Source organism: Eulemur rufifrons, chromosome 20 (assembly GCF_041146395.1).
Source record: "Eulemur rufifrons isolate Redbay chromosome 20, OSU_ERuf_1, whole genome shotgun sequence".
Lineage (NCBI taxonomy): Eukaryota > Metazoa > Chordata > Mammalia > Primates > Lemuridae > Eulemur > Eulemur rufifrons.
In genome coordinates, this window is record NC_091002.1 from 17382422 (window position 1) to 17401134 (window position 18713).

General features: G+C 48.9%; 1 protein-coding gene across 1 annotated transcript in view; it reads left to right on the forward strand.

Annotated features, from left to right (window-relative positions):
* Positions 1–18713, forward strand: part of PTPRT (protein tyrosine phosphatase receptor type T) — a 778866-nt gene that overhangs the window by 720713 nt on the left and 39440 nt on the right. The window contains exon 26 of the mRNA XM_069495747.1: positions 11798–11874. Coding sequence (XP_069351848.1) covers positions 11798–11874 — 77 coding nt within the window. The remainder of the gene's footprint in view (positions 1–11797; positions 11875–18713) is intronic.

Below are 18713 nucleotides of genomic sequence, written 5' to 3' on the forward strand. Positions count from 1 at the left end.
CCTTTCATGCCACAGGGCCTTTGCACATTCTGTTCTCTCTGTCAAAGTGCCCTTCCCTCCTCTCTTCGTCCTGCTAAGTTCTGTGTATTCTTCAGCCCTCAGCTCAGTCATCACTTCCTTAGGGAATTCTTCTGACCCTTTGAATGTGGTCATAACCCCATTATCCACTCCTGGAGCACAATGTACGTCTTCTCGTCCCATCATCATTGTGACTTGAGAGGCATTTGGATGCCTGTTGCCACCCTGTCTCCCTCAGTTGAATAGATGCTTTGTGACAGCAGAACACGACTACCTTCCACTTCTGTTTCCCCAAACCTGGCATCTGGCTGGTGCCCAGGAAATAGGGACTGAAGGTGGGCAGGACTCTGAAGGGTGTAGGCAGTGGTCTCCGCACTTTGAGAGAACACCCAGAAAGGACGGATGGAGAAAGGCTGGGTGACATGACACCTGGCTCAGATGTTCCAGTAGGGAGGAAGATACTAGCCTGAACAAAGGGAGTGGAGAGATGGGACACAGCAGGGAGAGACAGAGGAGGCCAGTCTACCCCGCCCCACCAGAGGGGCTTCTGAATCAGGAAGTGAGGACAAACAATGCCGGGGACTAGAAGCCCATCGCTGGGGCTGTAGAAGATACTGCCCTGTCCCATCTACATCCCCGGCCTCATCCCCTCCCTGTGCAGCCACACACAGCTGGCAGTGTGGGCTTCCAGGGCCAGGACAAGGCTGAGCCCAGTGGGGCACTGAGGGCGCCGCGTTCAAGGCGGCGCCGGCGCCCGGCTGTCAGCCCAGTGCGCATGCGCTCCTCCTCCTCCTCCAAGCCTGTGCCCAGGACCCTCGTGTCTCGGCTGCCCTGGCCGCATGTCTGCCTGGGGACTTGCTCCAAAGCTGGGGAAGGGTGCTCTGCCCAAACACAAGGCAGCCTGCAAACTCTGAAGGATCAATCCCCCCAGGAGAAGCCCTCAACCATGAAATTCCCTGGCGTCCCCACTGTTCCACGGAAGTGTATGTTCTACACCTTCTCCCTGAGTTCCCCCTGCGATTAGGCTGCAGTTGCCCACAGTAGTAACAGACTCGAAATCTCGCCCTGTATGGGCTGGCTTCTCTCCCTGTCTCGCTTCCCCCTTTCCTGCTGGCGTTCCCTCCTCCATGAACTACTTGCCCTGGAATCCTTGTCTTATGTCTACTCCGAGGAAACCCAGAGGGAGGCACCTTAATGATACTACCCCGATGGGTCTAAATAAACCTGAATCTCCTTTCTAATTTAAGGGTCAGCAATTCTGCAACGGATCAGGGCTGGTGTGGGCCTGCATTTAGTGCTGAAAGAAGACAGTGCCGAGGTAACAGTGGATTCAGAAAGCAGCACAAGACATAATGAGGAACAAAAAAAAAAAAAAGGAAAGGGGGGGAAAAAAAAAAGCCCTGGAATTGAAATGGGAAAGGTAAAAAAGAAACAGCCCAGAGGAATGGGAAATGTTCCTGCCCTTGTATGTGTCCCTCCCAAAGGCGAAGCCTGCTGTGGCCTGATAAATAGAAATATTCTTGGCGCAAGAAGAAAACCCGGTGTGATTAGCATCTTAAGGAACCCAGAGCACCCGAGGCTGGAGTGCGGGACAAAGGCCCGGGCCAGGGAGAGCATGACGGATCAAAGGGAAGAGTAGGAGGAAGGGCAATGCCTACAAATGAAACAAAGGGAGACCTTGGCAAAACAGCCCCTTTCTTCCAAATGATTCTATTTAGAACATAGTAATAGAGACGGTGGGGTTTCTAGGGAGTGGAATGGAAAGGAAGTGAAAGGGAAGGAAATGAATGGGGAAAATAAGCACCAAGAGTCCTTTGCTTTCAAGTAGCTCTAGGGCAGAGACTGGGGTGAGGGGGATTTCAAGGATACCAAAGATTGCCCCTTGGACGTTCTAGAGGTGCTCCCTGGACTGGCAGGAAGGAGCTGCCACTGAGAAGAGGAAGTGAGCCACAGGCCTTGCAAATGGTATAAAATGAGCTCCCTTCTGGGATCAGTTGGGATCCCAGCAGGAAGCAGATGGGAACCTCAAACAGGGTAATTGGAGGAGAATTAATCAGGAGATTCTTTATAAAGGTGTGATCTAGATGGAGAAAGACTCCCAGGGATGGTGCAGGACCCCAGAGCTAAATTCTACCCCAAGGCCACTGAGGGTAGAGAGAGGTTGCTAGGACCCAGAGAGAGACAGAAAACCTGACCAGAGTTGCAACCTTTAGTGGGGATTCAGCCACCCATGGTGACCCCAACAAAGGGAGCAGAAGGAACAAGTACCTCCACCCCAGGCTCCTCCCTGCACCCAATCTTCTGCCTGTGCTGTCCGTAGGCTGACCCCAACCTGCAGCCAGAGAACAGGGAAATCTGTTGACCTAGTCCTGCGGTTCTCAAAGTGTGGTCCCCAGAGCAGTGGTGTCACCTGGGAACTCCTTAGAGATGCTAATTCTTGGGCTTCACCCCAGACCCATTGAATCAGAAATTGTGGGGCCAGGGCCCAGAAGTCTGTACTTTTAAAGCCCCCCAGGTGATGCCGCTGCATGCGTGCGCACATTTGAGAATCTCCCACCTTGTCCACAGAGATCGGCCTCCTGGATAGAAAGGCAGGTAGAGAAGGTGAGCGGGGGTCTGAGGGCACACGGGCTTTCTGCACATTTTCTGACACTTCTTTTCTTCCAGTCCAGGAAAAGCCACTGCACTCGGGTGTGTTGGAGTCTTGGACCTGAGGTCAGACGGGCCCGGGTTCTAATCCCGGTTCTGTCATTTACCTTTAGCAAGGTCTCTTCTTCATCTCTCTGACCCTCAGTTTCTCATCCGAAAAGTGGTTCTGGGTCCTCTCTCAAGGCAGAGAGGCCACATTAAGATGAATGAATATTAGATGTGAATCATATGTGGCCCCCTGAGTCATAGACTGTTGAGACTAGGTGAAACTTAGTCTAGACTTTTTGAGTTCACAGGCAAGGAGAGATGGCCCAGAGGTGTAGCGTGCCCTGCCCAAGGCCACACAGTGAGTCTGCAGGGCAGCCATGACCAGACCTCTGCTGTCTTGCCTGCCAGGATGCCGCATGCTCCTTACTAAGGCATCTTCTCTGCATCAGGCCACACCCGTGCTCTTGGGGGAGAATGTGCTGCTAAGGGCCTGACCGCAGAACAGGGGAGCTCTGCAGAGAGGCCCTTCTCCTCCAGAAGGAGGTGGGGCCATCATGTGCACAGAGGACCCCCACTTCCAGGGAGGAACTCAGGTTCAAAAAAAACCCAGAGGCCTTTTCTCACAGCAGGTTTCTCTGCTGATTCCTGTGAGACAGAGACGGAGGTGCCATGATGAGCACCTTGGTCAATGCTCCTTACTGTCGACCTCCATTCTCCTTTGCTGTCTCCGAGGGTAGCCCTTGCCTGGGCCCTACAGATCCCTCCTGGTGCAGAAACCATCAGTACCCTGCCAGATCCCCCAACATTCACCACTTGCATGCATGCTGGTCCTCATTCACACTGCCCCACCTTTGTCCCTTATCCTGAGGGCATGTTCTGGCCACTGGAGCCTGCTCTGCCTGCTTGCAAGACAGGCCAGAGTGCCAGGAAATTAAACATCCCCAGAAACTGCTCTCAACCACTGACTGAGGGGGGTGGGTGTATACGTACCCCAGCGCCCTCTCCCTTAGGTGGAATAACTCGGAGGTGCTCGTCCTCTGCTCTCGCCCAGAGCTCCTCAGCAGGATTAAGCCCCAGCTGGCCACAGTGGCGACTTTCTGGATGACACACGCCCCTGTTGTATTCCTTCCTTTCTCCCTCTCACTTCCCACTCCACTCCTGGTGTCTCCTGGGATCACCTCCTAAATCAGCTACTTGTACCCAAATCCTTGTCTTAGGTTTTGCTTCTAAGGAAATCCAAATAAGAAGCCCCCGCCCTTCCTCCAGACAGGCCCCTCAGAGGGGCACTGCCTGGGCAACATGCTTAGGATGCCGGAAGGTTCACAGGTCAGTCACTGTCCCTCTAGCCTCTCTCGGCACTTTGTCCCATTGTTCTTCAGCCCCATTCACTCCCACAGAGGTTGCGTCTCCTCCTAGAGCCCCACAGAGGGAGCTGCCCAACCTCAGCCCCCTTGGGTCTGGCAGGACAGGGAGGTGCACGGAATATCAGGCTGTCTCTGTGTCATGCCCAAGCCACCCTCTCTCTTGATAATGGTAATTCAATCAAGATTGAATGTGCAGACCTTTAGCTTCGATGAGGTACCCAGGCAGTCTGTGCGGAATTACCTGCCTCCTCCTTATCCGTTCATGCGGGATGATGGCATTAACATTTCCAATACTTCTAGGAAATGGTTTTTCAGCTCCACAATTCATTGTAATGAGTCAAATCTCTTTTCTCTGAAAAATTGCACCTTTTCTTTACCCTCCACAGTACCCAGAAGATGGGAAGAGAGAACATCAAGTATCTAAATGATATTCTCTCCCGGGCCCCACCTGTTTGAAGTGATGCTCTCTTTAAGCGGGTGTGACTTGAGACGGCTGATTTACCGGTTACCTTTGGTTCTGGAGGATGGGAAGAGGAGTTGTGGTTGTTTGGGGAGTTAGAACTGTGCAGAGGAGGAAACTGAACCCTCTCCTGCCGGTGGGTGTGAGACGCCAGTGGGATGGGGACCAGTGTTGGACACGGAGGAGATGTTGGAGGGAAGGGAGGGAGAGCCTGGCATGGAAGAGACGTGGAGGCAATGGATCTTGGGGTTCTAGGAGGAATGACGACCCCACTGCTCTATGAAGAAACTCTCAAGCTTGTACCTTCTCCTGAGTTATTAAACTTCTTAGAGCCTTGAGTTTCTCATTCATAAAAGAGGGTGATGATACATTCCTCACAGAGTAACCATGAGAATGAAATGGCAGAGCATCCCTAGGGCTTCCAGAATAGCACCTGTACCTCGCCACCTGGCCCAAGCTGAGTCTCTAGTCTCATGGCCCATTTCCAGTAAGATCTTCTGGTCTTTCCCAAGGCAGATTAAAGTGAGTAGCCTGAGCACCTCTATGCTAAATAACTAAACGTTTATCTGCACACTCGAACCTGAGTGTGCACCAGCATCACCTGGAGGGCTTGTTCAAACACACATTGCTGGGCCCTACCCTGTGGTTTCTGATTCAGTTAGTCTGGGTGGGGGCCCAAGAATTTGCATTTCTAACAAATTTCCAGGTGTTAGCATACTCTGGTACTATTGGTCCAGAGACCACATTTGTAGTATCACTAGTCTAGAATAATAATAAAACCAAATTTACACATTTGTGTTGATTTCTTGTAATACACCAGGTGCTTTCATATCTTACCTCTTTTAATCCTTGCAGCAAGTCTGCAAAGGTAGGTATAATTTCAGTGTTATGGTTGGGTAAACCAAGGCTCAGGGAAGGTGGTAACTGGCCTCAGGTGACGTGGTTGGGGTGCGGCAAGCTTCAGGTCTGCCTTCAGAGTCCAACCAATACCTTACCTCCCTTCTCTGAAGACAAGAATTGACTCCCAATCTTTGGGTGGAACAGGCTGGATCTACAGGTGTGGTGAGGGATCAGTTATGGGGAGAGTAAGAATTTGATCCCAGGATCCTGGCACACTGCCAGTCTTGGATGGTGATGTTCGTTTGCACATGCAAAGGCCCTGTGGTCAGAGTGCACATAGAACATTTGAGCAACTGAAAGAAGGACATAGTTATCAGAGCAGTGTGTGGGGAGGAGAATGAGAAGCTAGAGAGAGAAGTAGGTCCCAAACCATCAGATTGTGTGAGGCATTGTGGGGTATGCTAAGCCTTTGCCTCCATCAGTGGTGTACTGTAGCTGACTCATGCCAGCTTGCAAAAGCAGATTGTTAAATTTTCAGGAATTTTGTGAGCCGGGTAATGCCTTGTTGGTAGCTTGAAATCGATTATGGTGGGAGTATTCATACCACAGGAATCAGCAGCTATTACAGATCAGGGCCTTTTTTCCCCTACAGAGCTATTTGTTAAACATTTACCAACATACCACTGGTCTTTGTCCTATAGCAAGAAAGAGCAGATTGATTCCAAACAGAGCGATGATGTTCCCCTAGAGTTGTGTTGAGGGGAGCTCTTTGGATCCCCACGTCTCTGCAGTGTGTTTCCCCTCTACCTTCTGCCACCTGCTCTCTCCGCCCCACCAGCCAGCTTCTGCCCATCCCCCACCAACACTGAGAGCCGGGCGGAGCCAGGATCCCGCACCTTCCTCTCCCTCACCGTTGAGGAGTGTGCTTCTCCTCCATCTGACTCTTCTTAACTCCTCTCCTTGTCTTGAATATCAAACAAGGAGGACCAAATTAGCTGTTTTTCAAGCTTGCAAAATGTAGATAGAGCATAATGAACATTCTGGGCTGCCTGTAAATTACCTCGTATAAACTCCTTCTCAACGCCTGCCGCCCCTTCTTTCTCCATGTGCATGTGGGTAAACACAATTTTTTATCCTTCTAATTATATAAAGTTAGAAGAAGAAGGGGACACAGAATAATATTAGCATCTCTCAGAAGGAATAAATAAACCATGAGGACACTGCCACTCCTTGCAAGGCCTTCTTGGCGGACCTGCAGCTCTCGTCTGCCCTTTGATAAACACACGCAATAGCTCTTTGCCTCCGCAGATGGACGGATCTGTAGTTGGTGCAAAAGGCACATAGAGAGTGCTGAGTTTCAAAGTGTCTCTGTTGTCAGCTCACTGCCTGCCTCACACACAGCCCCAAACCACCATTTATTAAGCACCTGCTGTGTACCAGGCACTGTCCTCACACTTTTCCTTAGAGCAGTTTTACGTTTCAGAAAAATCAAGCAGAAAGTAGAGTTCCCATGTACGCCGTCCCTCCCACCCACATACTATTTCCCCTCTTATTAACATGTTGCATTGTTGTGGTACACTTGTTAACAATTAATGAAACAATATTGATTCATTACTATTAGCTGAACTCCATAGTTTACACTGGGTTTTGCTCTTTATGTTGTACAATTCTATAGGATTTGACAAATGGATAATGATACGTATTCAACAGTACAATATTAACATACAGAAAAGTTTCATAGCCCTAAAATTCCCTATGTTCCTCTCTCCTTCCTCATAAGCCCCTGGCAACTATTGATCTTTTTCCTGTCTCTCTAGTTTTGTTTTTTTTTTCCAGCATGTTGTATAGTTGGAACTATACAGTATGTAGCCTTTTCAGATTGGCTTCTTTCATTTAGCAATATACATTCAAGATTCCTCCATGTCTTCTATGGCTTGATAACTCATTTCTGTTTATCACTAAATAATATTCCATCGTATGCATATATAGATGCTCTTCAACTTACAATGGGGTTATGTTGCAATAAACATTTTATATTAACCTTGAAGGACATTAATGGAAAACAAATTTAAAAACCCATCATAAATATCGTAAGTCATAAATGCATTTAATGCACCTAATTTACAGAACATCATAGCTTAGCCTAGCCTACTTTAAACATGCTCAGAACACTTAGATTAGCCTGTAGTTGGGCAAAATCACCAAACACAAAGCCTATTTTATAATAAAGTGTTGAATATGTCATGTAATCTAATGAATATCATACTGAAAGTGAAAAACAGAATGGTTGTAGGGTACTCAAAGTGCGGTTACTACTGAATGCATACTGTTTTCACACCATCACAAAGTCAAAAAATTCTAAGTCTATCCATCATACGTCAGGGACCGTCTGTTGCACAGTTTGTTTATCCATTCACCTATTGAAGGACATATTGGTTGCTTCCAAGTTCTTGCCACTACAAGCAAAGTTGCTATAAACACTCATGTGCAGGTTTTTGTGTGGACATAAGTTTTCAACTCATTTGGGTGAATACCAAAAGTGCAATTGCTGGATAGTATGGTAAGAGCATATTTAGTTTGGAAAGAAACTGCCAAACTGTCTTCCAAAGTGGTTATACCATTTTGCATTCCCACCAGCAATGCACGAGAGTGCTTGTTGCTCCACATCCTCACCAGCGTTGAGTGTTGTCAGTGTTTTGGGTTTGGGCCATTTTAATAGATATGTAGTAGCATCTCACTGTTGTTTTAATTTATAATTCCCTACTGACATATGATGTTGAATATCTTTTCATGTGTTTATTTGCCATCTGCATGTCCTTTTTGATGAGGTGTCTGTTCAGATCTTTTTACCGTTTTTTCACTGGGTTGTTTTCTTGTTGAGTTTTAAGAGTCCTTTGTATATTTTGGATACAAGCCCTTTATCAGATATGTGTTTGGTACATATTTTCTCCCAGTCTGTGGCTTCTCTTAATGTCCCAGCACTTTTCATGTCTGCGTTTTCCCATTTAATCATCGCATGCCTGTACTCTGAGAGCTATGTGGTATTGGCTGCATGTCACCAAGGAAGCCAAGGCTGAGAGGGATCAACTGACCTGCTATGTGTTGGAGCTAAGATGTGAACCTGCATCGGATCCATAGCTCCACACATGCAGTAAAAGTGTACCCTACTTGCCACAGGCTAGCCATGTGGGAATGAATTTTGGTTATATCAAAATAAAATACCCTTCCACGGTCCCAGAAAAGAGACACTGTTATTTGGGTGCCCTGCAGAGCCATCAGGGTTCCTTGTGCCTTGGTGCCTTCACACGGCGTGGAGAGCCTGCTGTGGTCTAACCCCAGCTGCCTCCTGCGTCTCACCTCCCATTGCTCTTCCTCCCATACGCTCTGTTCCCAGGACAGGAGACTCTTGTAGCCCCTTTTTCCCTGGTGTGACTGTTTTGACTGCTTTTTCAGGATCTCTGCCTTCGCTCTTGCTGTTCACTCTGATGGAAAGACATCCTCATTGTCCACTAGTCAAGCCTGACTCATTTTGAATTCCTCGTTCACAAGTCACTACACAAAGCTCTCTATTCCCCACCTTCTAGACTTGTAAGTTCCACTCCTGCGAATATTCTGTCTCCCCCACTGAATTGACAAACTCCTCAAGCATGAGAATCGCATTTGATGACACTTTCTTAATCCCTTCCACTACCCTGGCACATAGTAGGTTTGCAGTAAGTGTGTTCTTAATAAATGAATGAAGAGGTGATATTGGCAAACACCATCATCTGGTGGTGAGAGGCCCCTTTCTCATCTTTAAGAATATTTAACGGGAAGAAATGAGTTTGTTTCTTTTTGTTTTGTTTTTAATCATTTCTGCTTTCAGATTTTTTAATTTCATTTCGTACTTAAAAAACTCCCTCTCAACATTTTAAACCAGAATCTCTGTTCCCGGTGATACGGATCCCTAGGGCAGGCATAACTCAATAAATAAAGGAGATTTTTGAATCAATAAGTCATTAGTGAGACCATTAAGTAAGAACACAGTGTGCATTTTCACTTTTTTAAGGCTTACAGTTTCTGTAACTGCTGGTAAGAAGGCGGGAGGCCCTGGACGCAGAGGCAGGCACCAGGCCTTGTCTGAGTCCCAGCCTCCTAGTTGGGATGTCCCCCAGGGAGCCCCCCTTCTGGCGCTGGAATACTGCAGGAGCTGGGGACCAGCCATTTGCACAGACTCTGGCAGAGGTACCGGTGAGACACTCGAGGTCCTGGGGCAGAGCCTTGTGTGAGCAGAGGAGAGGTTCAGGGTCAGATGGACCTGAAAGAGAAATTCTGTCCCTGCCATTTACAGGCTGTGTAACTTGGGGAACTTGCTTAACCTCTCTGAGCCTCAGTTTCTTCATTTGTGAAATGAGAAGAATCATAATACCACATCATTCTGGTATCATTATAATAACCTGTAGCACTATTTTTAGGCATAAATGATTGAGTGAGATAATGTATATAAAGTTACCTTCAAACGCCTCCCCTGCCTCACACACACCCCACTCTCCCACCCAAAGGGATTACTTAGACGTCCCACCTACTCCCTCTAGTTGCTTCCACTGAAACCCTTCCCCGTGATCAGTAAGGAAAGTGATGTTTAGTGTAACTCAGTGTCCAGCACGTGCCTGCCACATGGCACGTGCTTAATGAGTAATTCTTGCATTAAGTAAGTAATAGCTATGGGGTGGTATCCTCTACCAGTCCTGGGCCTGTTTGTCCATAATTGGACCCGATTCCTCACCTTCTCCTACTCTACTCTGTACTGCAGGTAACTGACCCCTGTAGGTCACATTTCTCAGTTTCTCTTGCCAGCTGTCTTCTGGCTGGGTTTGGCCAATGACGTGCGCTGCTGGGAGATTGAGGAAAAGAGGAGGGAGCAGCCAGGGTGTTCTCCCCTCCATCCCAGTGGCAGTTGCCTTCCTTAGCGGCAAGGAGAGCTCCTCTTTGTCTTCAGCTCCCACCAGAGAGCCCCACTGGCCTCAGTTTCCAGCAGGTGGCCCCAGCTTCTCCCACTGTCCCTCCAGCCCTGGGGCAGGCAACGTCCCCCTGCTGCTGCTTACCCCTGAGTTACTTCGCTCTCTTCTCTCTGACTTCTCAACTCTTCTATCACCCAGGCAACCACTTCTCTGTAGTTCATTCCTTCTGTCGGATATATGTGAAGTGGTTTCTAATATTCCACTTAGACTGTCTGAACTCAGACTTAAGAGAATTTCACTCTTTCATGCTCCACCATGCACTGGCCACATGGCCAGTCAGTCTTTGTGAGCCTCAGTTTCCTTATTTGTAACAGGGCTAACAGGACCGACCCATCCTGCTTCTTTCACGGGGTCAGTGTGAGAACTCAGTGGGGTCATCTGTTTATACATTTGGCAGCTACTTATTGAGTATGTGCAGGGGTGCAGGGGATGGAACAGGGACATGATCTGTCTTACTCCCTGTTCTATCCCTGGCACCTCAAGGGGATCTGGGCTAGTTGCAGTAAGTGTGCTTCGTAAACTGCAGAGTGCTGTATACATCCCACAGGATAAGCCGACCTGATCGTCTTGACCCCCGGGGAACGCTTCGGGTTGCCAAGAGCTCTCCAGCCCCCTTGCTGGGAACCGCACCCCTGCCCTAGAGTAAGGCGGATTGGCCAGTGGATGCCGTGACTACACAGTGATATGTGTACGGAGACCTGGATAAGGAACTAAGGTCCCTCCTCCCAACCAGACCCAACCAGGGTGTTCCACTCGCGAGTGTCTGTTAACATGTCAGAGCTCACTTAGTTAATTGTAAAGGATCACCCCAATTCTTCTGCTGCACTAGTTTCTTTTAATGGTTTTTATTTGCTGTTATTTGAAGTAAGCATGCTATCCACTAAAGCCTACAAATCTTGTTTATGTCTAGATTATGTCTGAGAGGGTCTCCTCTGCCACACGATTTTTTAGTTATTGATGACCTCTTTTATAATGATTTAGTCAGCCTCACTTTAATGATAGTATCGATAACAATATGTGGCTGACAAGCTATTTGCAACGATGCTCCAAGGGGCCAAAGGAAAGCAATTTGTGCATGTGTGTAAAATAGGTAAACTTGCTGTTTTTAAGCAAGCATGAAAATGCAGTATATTCCTTCAGACTCAGCCCTCTCACGTCCCACGTATTTTTATACGGTCTCTCCCACATTGTCCTATGAAGCAGGTGTTTCCATCCCTACTCGAATGATGAAATCACTAAGATTTAAAGAAGCAAGTGACTAACTCAGTTCTTTCTAAGGCTAGTAACCTCCCTGAGCCTCCACCTCCTCATCTGTCAATGGAAATAATGACTGAGGGCAGTGATGAGGGTGAAATGACAGGGTAGCACGATACCTGATACGCAGTCGTTTCTAAATTTGGGTGAAGACATTGCTGGCTCCTCACCCAAAGGCCTCTTCTCAACCATCCCCTTGATTTCTGCTCTCTCTCTCTCTGCAGATGACCATTCCCGGGTGAGGCTGCTCGTGCTGGACGGAGACCCACACTCCGACTACATCAATGCCAACTACATTGACGTGAGTGTCTGACTGGAGCTGGGTGGCCAGGCTCTGAGGTCAGCTGTGCAGGTTCAAGATCTGTGGTTGTCACCTAAACTCTCCCCCAGAAGGTGGCCCTTCCACAGTATGTCCAGAGCAGTCTGAATCCTCCCTGATTTGCATAACTAGCATAACCCACTGCCGACATCCTCTTTCAGGCTGGCTGGAGTACCCTGCTCTATGGGACCAGGACAACTGCCAGTCTTATTCATTCACCCCATTTATTCATTTGTCTACGTGGCTGTTGATCCATTCATTCATTCACATGAAGGCACAGCCATTTAGGCAACAAAAATTTTAAAGTGCCTGCTGTATGGTAGATGCTATGGGAACCCTAAAGCTAAAAATACCATGGTTTCTACCCTCTAAAACCCTAGCAGGAAGATAAGTGGTGCACATCAATAATTCCAGGGCAAAGTAGAAAGTGGTAAGCATCATGAGTTCGGATAAAACGCTGCAGGGATTCAGAGGTGGGGAAAACATTGCTTCTTCCATCAGGAATGCAAAATGTGATGTGAACCAAAGCTTCAAGCACAGGTTGGAATTTAAAATCAAAGAGAGGGAAGATGGGCCTTTGGATACAGGGAACAGCACAAGCCCAGATGTAGCAGCCTGCAGGGAGAGACGTAGCAGCCCTGTTTGACAGGAGCAGACTGTATAGTGGAGAAAGTGGAAAATACGGCAGGGGCTAGATCACGGATGGTTTAGATGCCAGACTCAGGAAGTGGGACTTTACCTCGTAGGCAAGAGGAAGGGATTGAACATTTTTAATTAAGGAAGTGACCCCTTCAGAACCAAGATTTGGGGTGATTTATCTGCTACTGAGGGTAAGGTGGATCAGGGGGAAGGAGATTCTGTCTGGAATTAAGACAACCAGTTAGGAAAGAGGCTGCTTCAGTATTCCAGAGACTACTGAGGAAGGACTAAATTCAAACAGGTGCCAAGAAGTGTGTGCACAGAAGTGAAAGAAGTTGCAAACTGAGAGCATGGCCGCTGGGGCCAGATGGAAGTCCTGCCTGTGACTGATGCGAGCCACGCTTCTCAGGGCCTCAGCTAGGAGCCCAAGGGCCTTGAAGGACGCTCAGAGATTCATGTTTGTCCCTCGGGCTCCCAAATGTATTTATAGACAAGCTACAGAGTGTGGTGACGTGCTTTGTGAATTCCCCCATAATCTAGACTGAGCCAGATGAGTTATTAATGCAACAAATATTTATTGCTCTCAGATCTATCCCTTGTGCTTCCTAGTTCTGCTTTGCGTTGCAGGTGTGTGTGTGAGTGTGTGAGTGTGAGTGTGAGTGTGTGAGTGTGTGTGAGTGTGTGTGAGCGTGTGGTGTGCAGGGGAAGAGAAGCTGACTCCTTTGGTGGGAGGCACTGATGGGAGGTCAGAGGATGAGAGGAAAGGACAAGCCAGTGAAGAGAATACTCCTTCCCGCTCCCGTCCTTGGGTGGCAGCTCCAGCAGTGGCTCTGCCCGGTCTGTGGCTCCAGCCTCCTGCAATCAGCCCACCACAGTTCCAGCTCCTGCCAAGCAGCCCCAGCTCCTGGGCTCGGGTCACTGCTCTGTCTCCCTTTATCCCACTAGTTCTAAGGGTGGTCGCAGCCTCCTACTGTCCCCGGTCTCCGGGCTGCCCCACCGTTCCCCGTGTGGCATCTCAGCTCCTCCATCACCTGTATAACCAGCTCCCCATAGGGAATTCGCTCTGTCTGAAACACCTAGAGGGAATTCTCCTTCCCACACTGGACACTACCAAAGGGCCTGCTGCGTGGCCAAGAGCTGGGGCTGCAGCTCCAGTGGAGGTGAAGACGGACACTGTTTCTGCCACCACGGCCATTCCGGGAAAGTTCACAGGAGGTGGCCAGTCTGGCTGGCTTTTCTCCAGCCCAGAGCCAGGCACTCTGAGCATTCACCCGCCATGCCCTCACACATTTAGTACCCATTTCACAAACACTGAGCAGACCCTCCACTGTGTACTGGAATTAGTGACCTTTAATACCGGGTCTCTGACCTAAAAGGGACTCAGGTGTGGTGAAGGTGTCAGATAAGAAAAGAGACCCTTAAGGAGCAGGGACTATGGGACCATAAAGGAAAATCAAAGCTTCAAGTTGGCAGTGGGGGGAAGTAGCCAGTGAAGGCTTCCTGGAAGAGGTGACATCTCAGTTCTGCCTTAGAGGATAACTTAGAGCCAGCCAGGCAAGAAGGATTTATAGTTAACTAAGACTTATTGATCACCTTTCACATACCAGCATCTCCTTAACTAGTACCACAACCTCACAAAGTAAGTGCCATTACTACCCATTTCTGGATGAGCAGCTGAGGCTCTTGAGGTTACGTAACTTGTCCAGGTTACACTGCTAGGAGGTGGGGGAGGCGGAAGCAGGAGTTTGAATCTGGAGCGCCTTTCTCACCATACCCTCCTGTCTTCAATAATAGCAGTAAGCAATGACAACACCAACTGGCTCTTAATGAGTCATTCTTGGGCCTTATGATGGGTGGTTTGCATGAGTCAGCTTATCAAGGCTTCTTAATAACCCTTAAGGTAGGTGTTTTCATTCCCATTCTCGAGGGTGGGAAGGACGGAGGGTTAGAGAGATTGCAGAGCTTGTCCAAGGCCGTGCAGCTGGTCAGTGGCAGAACCAGGATGGGAACCAGGCCTGTCCGACCCCCATTGCGGTCCTTTCTCCTGCCCCTCCCCACCCGCTCCCAGACCCCACCCTGTAGCCAGAACAAGGCGGGGACTTGGTCAGTACATGTCGACCCAAGTTGAATTTATTCCTTCCATTTCTCCTTGACCTTGCCTGTGGCTAGGTAGACAGGACCCTAAGGGCCACAGCCCACACAGGGTCTTGCGTGCTTGAATTGCTACATCCAGCATTTGTCATCTGACTAGAAGCTCCCAGCAAAAGTCGTTTTCCTAGATAGACACTCAGTCCAAATTTGAGTGAGCGTCTGACTGCAATCAGAGCCAAGAAACACTGTGGTATTTTATAGGCAACAAATGAAATTGCTCTAAATGCAAGTGAATCTCTACAACACCAATGCCAATAAAGCCTCCCATTTCTCTCCTGTTCTGTCGTTACAAGGCATTTTGCGAGCCTTTAAAGGTGGGAAACAAGAGGTCTAGGTGAAAAGCTTTGTCCAAGGTCAATTGCCCAAGGTCACATGACTAAACTCCAGGTTTTTGCCCACCTAGAACACACCTTCTCCCTCTTTCTGTAAGAAGCAGATTGTGCAGACAGGACAAACAGCCTGTTACCTGCTGTCTTCTCACCACCCAGGCTGGTGGACTCTGGGCTGAATCTCAGTGGTCAGAATCAAAGGCTGACAAGACTAAAGTCATGAATTTGTCCCTTGTTGGGCCTGTTGGAATTCAGTGCTTTCTGCTTGCTAGCTTTGTGGTCTTGGGCAAATCACTTACTCATTGTGCTGTCTGTAAAACGAGATGATAATGCCCCTCCACAAGGACGTGATAACTAATGTAAAGTATCTGTCCATGGTCTGAAAAAGAAACAGAGGTTCTTATTCTCAAAGGAGGAACCCAAGAAGAATTTAACAAGGATGGGAACAGGTCTAAGAGAAACCAGAAGGGTTGGATGCAGTATCTCTGGGCAACAGCAGGGAGCTCTTACCAGCCCGAGGCCTAGACACGAGGAGAGAGTAGCTGTACGAGAGGGCTGCCCTTCAGGAGCTGTAGGCTTGGTAGATAGACAGAGCCCAGCCACAGGGACCTGGCAGGGAAGGATCTGGAAGAATATATGCCCCAACCCCCTCCTGGCCTCTGAGCCCTTGGTTCCTGTCCCCATTGGCCAAACCCAACTAGAAGCAAGAGGACTTGAGAGCCCATGGTGTGGTCCACACAGATTAGTCTCCCAGCGCACAGAGCAGAGCGTGGAAGGTAAGAGAGGGAAAGTGGAGGGACAAAGAGAAGATACGAACCACAAGCACCACCTTGAATACTGTTACCACGGCAGAGTAGACAGTGGAGGAACCCCATTAAATGTGAACCTGTTAGATACTCCAGCAAAGTGAAAATTCCTGGTGGCTCTATGGGGATTCCTGGCAAGATGACACCCTAGACAGCTCTCTAGGTCCTCGCTCCTTTGCCCTGCTTTCTGCTCCAGCCAGAATCCTCCCTGACGCTCCAAAGAGCTAACTGCCCGCGCTAGAGTCCTTTCTCCACAATTGGATCCTGACGATTCATTAAAATGACTCCATTGGGATAATGAGCCGGATGGGGCCAGCCCTGTCTGTGCCTCCGGAGGCCGTGGTCTGCTACCAGCCATCCCACTGGCGGGTTTGTTTGCACACCCGAAAATGTATTGGCCACTTAAATCTGTTATAAATTACCAGCCTGGAAATAAATACCGTATCTGGGTCCCCAGTAAGTAACAGATGCACGAGTGCAGAGTGAGATAAATGCGTTTTGGATGCAAACCTCTTTCCCATTGCTCACAGACAGATGGAGGCAGGCCCAGTGCTGGTTTGCAGTCGATCAGCGTGCTGTGTAGGTGGGACTTAAATGAACTCAAAGTTCTTTTAAGGTTAGGAAGTTTTCTGTACTAGCTCTTGGCAAATCCCCAGAGGAGCCCCAACTGAGCAGTACATTTCCTTTTATCTCCTTTGCTGAGGAGTCTCGTGGTTAGAATGTTTTCTCTTTGGGGACTGCGTGGGTTTCTGGAAACCAGGGAGGGGTCTCTTTACTCAGATGCAGGGTGGGGACAGGCATGCAGCATGCATGCATTCATTCGGTATGTATTTATCAAGGCTGGTGGCCCAGGCAGACTTCTGGGTGCTGGAGACACAGCCGTGAGCAAGCCAGACACAGCCCTGCCCTAGTGGAGCCCCCACTTAACTGGGGGAGACAGGCAATAGCATGTAAATAAACAAAGAACCGTGTGCCATTTGTTAATAAGTGCTCCGAAGAAAAATAAGCTGGAGAAATTGGAAAGAAGCTGCCGGGGTGGCGGGAGGAGGGCGCTCTCTGCAGAAGTGATTGACAACCGAGAGAAGCCTGGGTGGGGCGAGAGCGAGCCACGCGGGCATCCGGGCAGACACAGCAGGCACAGGGAGCGGTCAGTGCTCAGGCCTCTGGGTGGACACGTGGTCGCTGTTGCTGAAGAGCAGTCAGCACTGAGCAATGGGAGGACGGCAGAAGAACTGGGAATGTTGCTGAAGGCGTGAAATAGGAATGACAGGGGCTATTGAATGCCCAATCTAGGCTGAATTAAGAAGCAAAGTCAACTCCCATCTGCCCACAGAACACTTCTCTGGCCTCCCCAACCGGGTCCACAGAGCCCCACATCCTCCCCTTGGAGCCCTCGCTCCAGTCTGCCGATGTCTGTAGGCGGCTCAAGAGCAGAGCCCACACCATTGGATCCACTTCTGCATTGGTACATGGCAGGAGGCCCTGAATTCATTCCTGCTGATAGATAGTGACTGACGGAGCGAACAAATGAATACAGAAAATGGTGAACCCAGGCTCTCTAGCCCCACAACTGAAATGTGCATTTTCTTGCCCAAAATTTGGTCTGGTTGAATTTCAGGCACGGGAGAATCTTCTAAATCGTGGTTTCTTCCAGGGTCTTTTGTCCTCCAGCCTCGACACTAAGGGGGTGGCCCAGCTTCACCTCAAAAACATATTTCCACCAAGCAGCCTTTGCTGAAAACTGCGCCCAGCTCTGGGTGGCATGTCCTATGGCCCATGAGGAGAAAAGTACAAAAAATCCTTGCAGCACATGTGATTGTGCTCACTGGGCATATGCAAAGCCCTGCTGGGCCACTCGGGAGGAAGGTGTTAGCGTTGCATCCCAGAGGAGGTCACATTTGAAGAGTGGTGTGGTGAGGCTGGAGCATAGGCTGTGTGGGATTGTGGGAGGGGACAAAGAGGGACACCTGGAAGTGTAGCTGGAGACGAGGACAGAGATAGATGACTAGTCCCTAGCTAAGGCCTTTGGACGTTACCACACAGGCAGTGCAGAGCTGTTGCAGGCTTGTAAGCAGGGAAATGCGGTCAGTGTGCAATGGGAAGCCCACTGGGGCAGGAAGCAGCCGGCTGCAGGGGAAGGCTGGAGGCGGGGAGGCCAGCAAGAGGTCGATGCTGTCTCCCAGGCCAGGGAGGGTAAGGCTGTGAGAATGATTGGCGGGCATGGCAGAAGAGTGTAGACTTGAGAAACTCATCTTTTCAGCCTCCTGGGGACTATTTTCTGTTCCCAAACCTACTCAAGAAAACTCCTGAATATAATTCTTTCTGTCTGTCTGGGCGTTCTGTCCATCTGGACTGGGAGGAACAGGTGGGTCTTCCTACCTCCTGTGTCTCAGAGAAGGGCTGTTATTATACTCACAGAGGGAGGGCTCGTCATTCCAGTATCCCCCAACTGGCCTGCCTGCACTTTTAGTCTCGGTAGGCATGCAGTAAATGTTTGTCAGATATATAATAAAATAATAATAATAGCAAGAGCATATATGCTAAATCTCAGAATAGTGCCTGGTGCATAGTAACTGTCATATATTAACTCATTTAATCTGAACAACATTATGATGTAAATACTATTATCCTCATTTTATAGGGAAAAAAATAATTGAGGCACAAAGAGGTTAAGTACCTTGCCCCAAACCACACAGCCTAGCAGAGACAGAGCCAGGGTTAAAATCCATGCAGTTGGGTTCCAGAGTCCATGGTCTATCACATAACCACTATGTGATGCTCTTGTCTAATTGATTTGTTGACATCTTGTTGATGGGGAATTTGCTCTGGTCTTACACTGTGCTAGGCTCTGGGGGAATTTAAAAAAAAATTAGTAGGCAATGTTTGTCCTTAAGAA